Consider the following 10,704-nt stretch of genomic DNA (forward strand, 5'->3'; position numbering starts at 1 on the left):
ACTGAAAATAGCTCTAAACAATTCTCAGAAATTATAGGAAATGCAACACCAGAAAATCTCAACAAGAGGACCCGGGCCATTACTGCTCATGGGATATATTTTTTTATTTTAATGTAACAAATATGGTACATGGCCATGTATATCAAAAGGGTAAAATATGATGAGACAGGTAAAACAATCAGTAACAAGAGTCTTTATATATGTATGTAGGTACTGGTATTGGAGTGGTCCCATTGCCCCTAGTGGATTACCCATACCTTGTATTGGCATTGTTCATCTGTCATCTACTTATCTGAGGGATATTGGGTCAAGTGTGGACATCAGTCAATTGTACATAAATTGCATCACCGGTAGTTAATTGGGAATCAAATTACCTGAGGATAACTGTCATCTGTGACCTACTTACCTGAAGATAACTGTCATCTGTGACCTACTTACCTGAAGATAACTGTCATCTGTGACCAGCTTACCTGAGGATAACAGTCATCTGTGACCTACTTACCTGAGGATAACAGTCATATGTGACCTACTTACCTGAGGATAACAGTCATCTGTGACCAGCTTACCTGAGGATAACAGTCTTCTGTGACCTACTTACCTGAGGATAACAGTCATCTGTGAATTACTAACCTAAGGACAACAGTCATCTGTGACTTACTAACCTGAGGATAACGGTCATACGTGACCTACTTACCTGAGGATAACGGTCATATGTGATCTACTTACCTGAGGATAACTGTCATATGTGACCTACTTACCTGAGGATAACAGTCATCTGTGAATTACTAACCTAAGGACAACAGTCATCTGTGACTTACTAACCTGAGGATAGCAGTCATCTGTGACTTACTAACCTGAGGATAACAATCGTCTGTGACTTACTAACCTGTAGATAGCAGTCATCTGTGGCTTACTAACCTGAGGATAACAGTCATCTGTGACTTACTAACCTGAAAATAACAGTCATATGTGACTTACTAACCTGAGGATAACAGTCATCTGTGCCTTACTAACCTGAAAATAACAGTCATCTGTGACTTACTAACCTGAGGATAACAGTCATCTGTGACCTACTAACCTGAGGATAACGGTCATATGTGACCTACTTACCTGAGGATAACAGTCATCTGTGACTTACTAACCTAAGGACAACAGTCATCTGTGACTTACTAACCTGAGGATAACAATCATCTGTGACTTACTAACCTGTAGATAGCAGTCATCTGTGACTTAGTAACCTGTAGATAGCAGTCATCTGTGACTTACTAACCTGAGGATAACAGTCATCTGTGACCTACTAACCTGAGGATAACGGTCATCTGTGACCTACTAACCTGAGGATAACAGTCATCTGTGACTTACTAACCTGAGGATAACAGTCATTTGTGACCTACTTACCTGAGGATAACTGTCAGCTGTGACTTACTAACCTGAGGATAACAGTCATCTGTGACTTACTAACCTGTAGATAACAGTCATCTGTGACTTACTAACCTGAGGATAACGGTCATCTGTGACTTACTAACTTGAGGATAACTGTCATCTGTGACTTACTAACCTGAAAATAACAGTCATCTGTGACTTACTAACCTGAGGATAACGGTCATCTGTGACTTACTTACCTGAGGATAACGGTCATCTGCGACTTACTAACCTGAGGATAACTGTCATCTGTGACTTACTAACCTGAGGATAACGGTCATACGTGACCTACTTACCTGAGGATAACGGTCATATGTGACCTACTTACCTGAGGATAACGGTCATATGTGATCTACTTACCTGAGGATAACTGTCATATGTGACCTACTTACCTGAGGATAACAGTCATATGTGACCTACTTACCTGAGGATAACAGTCATCTGTGACCTACTTACCTGAGGATAATGGTCATATGTGACCTACTTACCTGAGGATAACGGTCATATGTGACCTACTTACAAACTGAGGATAACAGTCATATGTGACCTACTTAACTGAAGATAACTGTCATCTGTGACCTACTTACAAACTTAGGATGACGGTCAGCTGTGACCTACTTGCAAACTGAGGATAACGGTCATATGTGACCTACTTACAAACTGAGGCTAACGGTCAGCTGTGACCTACTTACCTGAGTATGATGGTCGTCTGTGGTTGACCCATTGTTAGCTTTAACCCACTGGATCGTGGCATCAGGAACATTTCGGGCGCGACAGATAAACATGGCATCCTCTCCTTCCTGCACAGTCACATTCTGCGGAGCCTCAATGTCAAGGTCAACGGATTGTTCTGTGAGGGCAAAAAAGTCATAAAATTGATTCCAAAATTGCAGTTACTACTCTATTCCTGCAATAAGTCAAGTACACAAAGCTTTACAGATAGGTTTTCCTGCAGTTTAGTATACTGGACAAGATGTTACACACATTATTCCTGTTGTCTTGTGTCTAGTGTACTAAACAAGATTTTAGAAGAAAACAATTCCTTCTTTGCTATCTGTTATACTAGATACTATTATGTCTCCTTTCTTAGTGTTATTAGTTTACACTTCCTTTCCTCTTATCTAGTATACCAGACAAGGACTGGAGATTTCCCTCCCTGTAAGTACACTTATCTAGTATACCAGACAAGGACTGGAGATATCCCTACCTGTAAGTACACTTATCTAGTATACCAGACAAGGACTGGAGATTTCCCTACCTTAAGTACACTTATCTAGTATACCAGACAAGGACTGGAGATGTTCCTACCTGTAAGTAAGTAAACTAATAGAGACTTTTAGAGATTACCTTTACTGTTATCTTATGTCGAGACTATCTTCCTTTAGAATTATGCATGCATTCTATTGACTTAGAACTAATTACTATCAAAAGATGTTAGTATGAAACTTTCCTGTACAAAAGATTGTATGTCACACTTACATAACATATATCCTTAAATATCTATATTTAGTAATGCTGACCTTCACCTTTCACTCTATGAAGACTACTTCTATATATAGTAATGCTGACCTTCAACTTTCACTCTATGAAGACTACTTTTATATATAGTAATGCTGACCTTCACCTTTCACTCTATGAAGACTATTTCTATATATAGTAATGATCTTCATTTGGCTCTATAAAGAGTATATCTATATATAGCAATGATGACCTTCACCTTTCACTCTATGAAGACTACTTCTATATATAGTAATGGTCTTCATTTGGCTCTATAAAGAGTATATCTATATTTAGTAATGCTGACCTTCACCTTTCACTCTATGAAGACTTTTGCTATATATAGTAATGGTCTTCATTTGGCTCTATAAAGAGTATATCTATATATAGTAATGATGACCTTCACCTTTCACTCTATGAAGACTTTTGCTATATATAGTAATGATGACCTTCACCTTTCACTCTATGAAGACTACTTCTATATATAGTAATGCTGACCTTCACCTTTCACTCTATGAAGAATATTGCTATATATAGTAATGATCTTCACCTTTGGCTCTATATAGAGTATATCTATACAAGTATGCATATATACTAATGATGACCTTCACCTTCAGCTCTATAAAGACTAGTATTTTTAAACATAATTATGGTATCTTTATTTAGTAATGGGGACCTTATGTTTCACCTTTGATCTATTTAAAAATCAAATTCTTATAAGAAACAATTTTGATATCAAGTGTAAATGATATTTAACCCATTCACCCCTAAAATCACATTTGAACCTTATCAAATCAAAGACTGGACAAGTCCAGTTTATAAATGTCGAGATGAACGATTCTGATTGCAAAATGTTTTAAACATATCAGGAAAATGTGAACTGATATTCTACAGCAGATAGGATAAAGTTTTACTCCACTGAGGTAGTACTTACTGACAATATCCACTCTGAACGTGAACTCTTTGACCCCTGCTTCGTTGGTTACTACACACTTGTAATCTCCATTGTCTTCCATTGTAGCACCATTCATGATTAAGGAATACCTGTGTTCTCGTGACTGAAACACACACACAAACAAATTAAGATTCATTTAATTTGATTTTAGAATACAGTAAAAGTACTAACAGAACACTCAAGGACTCTACTTTGTGCCTGAACATATACATCCCTATAACCCAAGGTCTGTGTCTGAACATATACATCCCTATAACCCAAGGTCTGTGCCTGAACATATACATCCCTATAACCAAAGGTCTGTGCCTGAACATATACATCCCTATAACTAAAGGTCTGTGCCTGAACATATACATCCCTATAACCCAAGGTCTGTGTCTGAACATATACATCCCTATAACCAATGGCAACCATTTAAGATCATGGGATCAGGATAATATGTCCTTAATATTCACCATGTACACTATCTACAAATTTATTTTTCCTCAAAGATGAACTAAGCACAACAACAAAACAAGTTTGTAATGTTATATGTCTCAGCCAATCAGAAGCAATGTATGATGGCTATCTTGGATTTTGTGGGTAATACAGTGTTATCAATGGGTAATACAGTGTTATCAATGGGTAATACAGTGTTATCAACAGGTAATACAGTGTTATCAACGGGTAATACAGTGTTATCAACGGGTAATACAGTGTTTCCATGGGTAATACAGTGTTATCAATGGGTAATACAGTGTTATCAACGGGTAATACAGTGTTATCAACGGGTAATACAGTGTTATCAATGTAGGACATCATTCAAGTATTATTTATCATAACATAAATGCCAAAGGGTTGACCGTAGATGGACTGGGGGACAGATAATGTGAAACCATAGGTCACTTACATATGCACCAGCCAGCTCTAGTTAGTGGTACTGTATTCAACATGACACAAGCATTAATATGCGTATCAACCATAGGAATTCTTTTCTTTTGGACAAAAATATTCATTTCTTTCAACATTTTTTTTTTCTGTTTTTAATTTTCAGTTTTCTTAATCTCCTTATTATGTAAGTTATTAAGAAATTGTTTAAAGTAAAAAGCTGACGCTGGCTTGACCACAGATGCTACACCACTGCATGAATTAATGTTCCTTCAGGCAGGCAAGCTAAACATTGTTAATCTTAGGTGTCAGTATTAAAATCTTACAAAGAACTGTTTTTCAATTTCAATGAACTTTCAAAACATACTTTATATACAGAATAAGATCAGTTTGGTATGAATAATAAAGTTTGTTTCGAAAACAAACAGGAACCGGAAAAAAAATGTGCGAGCTTTTGAAAACATTTGTTTCCTTTGTCGAGCAAAGAGTGTAAATGACTGGGAACTCAACTCTAAACTGCTGAAAAAAACTCTAATTTCTGTTTGTGTTACAAACAATTTTAGCTTTCATCCTTTTATTTATCTTTGAATCAAATGATACCACTTACATTTGTTTTACAAATTTAAGCATCCAAAATAAACCATAATATCAAATCTTAATGTCACATTTTAACTTGTGTTTCAGACATCAAATCAATATTGGTTTCATCAGCCGCCTATATCATCTAAAGTTTAAGACCTGGCCATGTGTTAGCTTTCCATATGATCATCAACACAGTTTCCTATTGCCATATATCATATTTCTGCAATAGTAATCTTCACATGCAAACTCCATTATTTTAAGCGGTGTTGATTTCTGCCTTTGACAACAAATCCTATTAAAGAGAGAGATATTTATGGTAATATTGTGTTTTCTACTACGACCAGAGGTTAGGATTCGGAAAGATCAGATTCGCAACCTACTCAATAACCTATCCTATTACATCTATGACAACATTTCTACTGAATATCAATTTAACTCCATTCAATTTGAGAGGCATGCAGTGTACTTTATTTCATTTAGATCCATCACTGATATTTTCTACCGATGAATTTTGAATGAATATCTCAACAAGCTAAGAGTGCAATAAATGCCCTGTCACGTTTAGTTTTCCCTTTTTATTTCATGTTTGAATTTTTTCTCATACATTTGTAGTTGGAATTTAGGGAAATCTTTCCCGTTTAAACAAGAACTAATATGATAAAGATAATTTAAAATTCTCTAAATTTTTCACTTAATTTCAATTACTGATTGTTTTTCTCCGCACAAGTATCATACACACAACATTTCGTCATTAGACAAAACATGGTTGTTTTAACATTTCACACTTTTATATCTTTCAGTTGTTTTTTTTCTTGTGTTTTTAAAAACCAATACAAATTATATTTTTTCATGAAAAGAATAAAAGTACGTTCCACCTATTTCTCCACAATTCATATTCATTATAATCATTTCAGTAAAAGCACACCTGGGATTTCTGCAGGAAATTACATAAAAACCTTTTCTCTTGATCAGTGTCTGAGTTTCTTATTCTGTATGTCACCCTGGTAAAATACTAGCTGCTAACCTATCAACTCAGCTCGGGAGAATTTCTCTTTACCTCATTCGGTAGAGCGTAATACTAGTAAGCCAGAGGTCCCGGGTTCGACTCCTAACGGGGACATTGAAAATGAAAAAAATAATGACCTCTGTTACATGTAGTTGATCAATCGGTTGTTTACAGGAATTTGTGTAATTTCTATATCCACATCCTCCTTTGAAGGATTTAAAATAGAAATTTAGTTATTGGTGAAAAGAGCACAATTCACACCTTGTTCATATGTATTTTCTGATTTTTTCTTATTATCATCTGTTTAAATTTTTTTCAAATGGAATATTGAAATAAAAGCTTGATTTATATATAAATTTTCCTTTTTTTTTTGGTTAATTGATCCTATTTCTGTAACGGAAAACAAAAGGAAATGTTGTTCATTAATTAGACTTCTCAGCTAATAGGAATCAATTATTACAGTTGTTTTCTCTCACACAATCAGAATTTTGATACTTGGATTTTCAGGAGTTTGTTGACATCTAATTGCACCAGAAAGTTCTCCAATTAAATGTTCTCTCTGCTAATTTTCATAACGATCATTTTGACCTAAAAATTTCCAATTTAGTACAACTGTCAAATGTTCTTTACTCATCGTTCCGTACAAAATATTCTTTACTCATCGTTCCGTACAAAATGTTCTTTACTCATCGTTTCGTACAAAATGTTCTTTACTCATCGTTCCGTACAAAATGTTCTTTACTCATCGTTCAGTACAAAATGTTCTTTACTCATCGTTCCGTACAAAATGTTCTTCACTCATCGTTCAGTACAAAATGTTCTTTACTCATCGTTCATTACAAAATGTTCTTTACTCATCGTTCCGTACAAAATGTTTGGTGTAAACTCCCTTTCAACACTAGGTAACTTTCAGGAAATTTCATATACCTAATTAATTTAACATTCTTTTTAAAAATCTCTCAATTATGAAAATTTTCAACATTTAACATAACTGTATGTCATATCAAAATAAACATTAAATCTGATGAACACAATGTGTAGATGATCACTATGCAGATGAGACAAAGTAAAATTTCTGATTTCTGTTTGTCTTAGTAAAAAGAAAACAAAACGTATTACTCTTCGTATCAATAATAAGAGTTAAGTATTCTGATGATATAATATTATGGGGAGTAAACTTTCAACTTTTCATGTATACTTCACAGCGAGAAGTCACAGGAAGTTACTGATAATATCCTCTGTTGAACAAGCGGACAAACAAAAGTCAGTAAACTTATACATCTGTTTTAAATCCCTCAATTATGTTTTTAAGTGTTGAAACATATGGCTTTCTAAAAACATTTTACTGAAACAAAATTCTTTGTTATAAAACAGTTTTGAATAGAAATTAATGGCACACTGTTTTATTAACAGATAAATCACCAGTAAGAGTAACAAATGATTGAATTCGTTCTATTAGTATGGGATTTCCACAATACCTGAGGTATGTCTTCGACCACTCCTAGATTTATATTTTGTATAGCATTCCTTAGTTTTGATCAGTGCTACAATTCTATCGGTTGAACTATGACTAAGTATTATGCAGAATGCTTTGTCTCATGAGAACCAATACCTTTGCTAATTAGCATTCCAAACGTTCACCGTTTCTTATCATCTATTTTTTTCATGTGACCAAAAATGATTTTGGTTGGGTTCATGTCAGGAGTATTGTCATTGGCTGCCTGCGTTAGTGTGCCGCAGACTTTAAAATGGTTTATCAGTACAATATATACTATTAGCTATACATGAGCCAGCTTTACTGGGCAGCCATGTTGAGTGTAGGTGTCATCGGCCGCCTGCGTTAGCGTGCCACTGACTTTGCTTTATCAGAACTATATATATTTACTTTGCATATTTCTGAGAAGTATGATGGATTACGGTTAATTTCGTAACTGCTATATAGTTCATCAATTCGGTCTCTACCTTCTGTTTATAATTTCACAGTGTGTCAGGCAGCATGAAACTGCAATATATGATGTCAAAATTGCATCAAGACATTTTTCTTTACATTGTATTATCGGAAGTTATACAGCATGCATTTGCTTAACAGAAAAGCTTGTTTTTGATATATGAGCCGTGAGATAACCAGACATCTTACTATTAAGAAGTGATTATGATGGATATCTTTTTTGTTTATTCAGAAGTACAACCTGCTTGATGAAGAACAATACATTGAAATGGAAAATATAGGTCAATTCTCATGACCGGCACAGCTCTGTATCACCAAATATCTAAATCAATCTGCTGTTGTACTGACATTTTCCCTGCTTGTTATTATAATTTCATGTTAAGTCATATCTCTAACATGCAGTTATCTTCCAAAAATGGTGATATTCGTTTATGACAGTTTATCCTATGTAAGAGTGGAGAATACAAAATTCTGTTCAAGGGTGTGTATATTGGGGTCAAGGGTGTGTATATTGGGATCAAGGGTGCGGATATTGGGGTCAAGGGTGTGTATATTGGGGTGAAGGGTGTGTATATTGGGGTGAAGGGTGTGGATATTGGGGTGAAGGGTGTGGATATTGGGGTCAAGGGGTGTGTATATTGGGGTGAAGGGTGTGTATATTGGGGTCAATGGTGTGTATATTGGGGTCAAGGGGTGTGTATATTGGGGTCAAGGGTGTGGATATTGGGGTCAAGGGTGTGGATATTGGGGTCAAGGGTGTGGATATAGGGGTCAAGGGTGTGGATATTGGGGTCAAGGGTGTGGATATTGGGGTCAAGGGTGTGGATATTGGGGTCAAATCAAGCTATTCTGGATAAGAGAACATTTTTTTAGGTTAACACTGTAAAGCGATGTTTATGGTAATATTCTCATGATAGGACCCAAGTTCAGGTTTTGTAGGATTGTATTCTCAACCATTCCATTTCCTAACCTATTACATCTAGGAGAACATTTCTACCATGCGTCATTTAACTCTGTCCATTGTGTATATTTTGCTCAATTTTCACTGTTTTTGTATGAAGCTTAATATGTCCTGTTTGCTTTAAGCTTATAGATAATCACTTTAATGCATACAATTTCAATAAAAAAAACACTTTGAATAACGTGTTTTATATATTTTGTGGCAAATAAATATTTGTAGGGTTAATTAGCAAAGCTTCTTTTCATTTTTTTATTGTTGTTATAGTTCCAAACAATGCCACACACCAAAAAAATAAAGCCTAGTCACAGTCAGTATATCATATGTACAGTAAGAGTAGACTTTGACCAAAAGTCCATGTGCATGTATGTGCACAGGTCATATCGGAAAGCTTATAATCTCTACAAAATTGCATAACCATTAGGTGAAAGTTTCAACACATTCTGCTGGTTAGTCGCGAAGCGGTGGAGTCCCCTTAACTCAGTTCAACTTTTCATTCATATCACCATGACTGGTGTAACGCCATGACTGGTGTAACACCATGACTGGTTCCACTCAAGTATGTAGGCATCCAGAGAACCAGGTCCAGGTACCAGCGTATGTATTTGAATAATTCCTGCTTACAATGGCATCGCAGGACATGGCTACACCGTTTCCTGGCAAAGTGAGGGATATAACCCCTACCTGCAGTCTGTGTAACCATGACAACCAATTACATCTGCCTATGACAGAAGCTGGGATAGAGATACATATATCTGTCTACAAGAATGAGCAACTTTGGTACGTACATCACCTAAACAAGACATGTCGGATACTGAACTAATGAATTTATGAAAAGAATTCAGCTATGTCATCAAAATTGTCTCACTGATAGTCGAAGTAGCGACCCAAATTTTATTTTAGACAGCTAGATCTAAAAGTAAATGGCTAATGGAATAAAAAAAATCAATATATTTGATTTTAGGTGTAGAAAAGCTTCATTTCCTGAAATTATCTTCATTGTAAAGGGTTGGAGTGGTGAATGCAGTGGCAGGAAAATGAGCTTGGATCTGGCAGAAATGTGAATGTCATCAAAGCTCATCTTACATCTTACAACATTATGATATAGGTCATCTCTATATAGGACGCCAGTTCATCACAGGCTAATTACTTCCCAGGATGTTGGTACTCATTTGAAGGGCTAGGCAGACTGGAACAACCAGTTTAGAAATAATGGTAATATGCCAGAAAAGTCAAATTTAACTCCCTCCAGAGTTTAAAAAGCCTCAGAACTATGAAAAACAAGGTTACCGCGAGCGGTATATAATACGCCCGTCACACATTGAATGAGCAGTTGTTTGTATGATTGAAATATATGAAGTATTTGTGAGTAATTGATATTAAAAGAGAAATCATTCAACATAATTGGTAGATCAATGAGTGCAATACAACATCATGGAACGCATGCATCGCATTAATGAAACCAAGGG

At 35.6% G+C, this 10,704-nt stretch overlaps 1 protein-coding gene across 5 annotated transcripts in view; it reads right to left on the minus strand.

Annotated features, from left to right (window-relative positions):
- LOC110442790 (fibroblast growth factor receptor 4-like) overlaps positions 1–10,704 on the minus strand; it is a 120,461-nt gene that overhangs the window by 5,710 nt on the left and 104,047 nt on the right. For 4 of the 5 annotated variants that reach the window (XM_021486572.1, XM_021486571.1, XM_021486573.1 and 1 more), the window contains 2 exons: positions 3,853–3,977; positions 2,115–2,280 (listed from right to left, as the gene is read on the minus strand). In XM_021486572.1, coding sequence (XP_021342247.1) covers positions 2,115–2,280; positions 3,853–3,977 — 291 coding nt within the window. The remainder of the gene's footprint in view (positions 1–2,114; positions 2,281–3,852; positions 3,978–10,704) is intronic. The other variant, XM_021486575.1, reaches the window with a different exon arrangement.

The sequence above is a fragment of the Mizuhopecten yessoensis genome, unplaced genomic scaffold (assembly GCF_002113885.1).
Source record: "Mizuhopecten yessoensis strain PY_sf001 unplaced genomic scaffold, ASM211388v2 scaffold716299, whole genome shotgun sequence".
Lineage (NCBI taxonomy): Eukaryota > Metazoa > Mollusca > Bivalvia > Pectinida > Pectinidae > Mizuhopecten > Mizuhopecten yessoensis.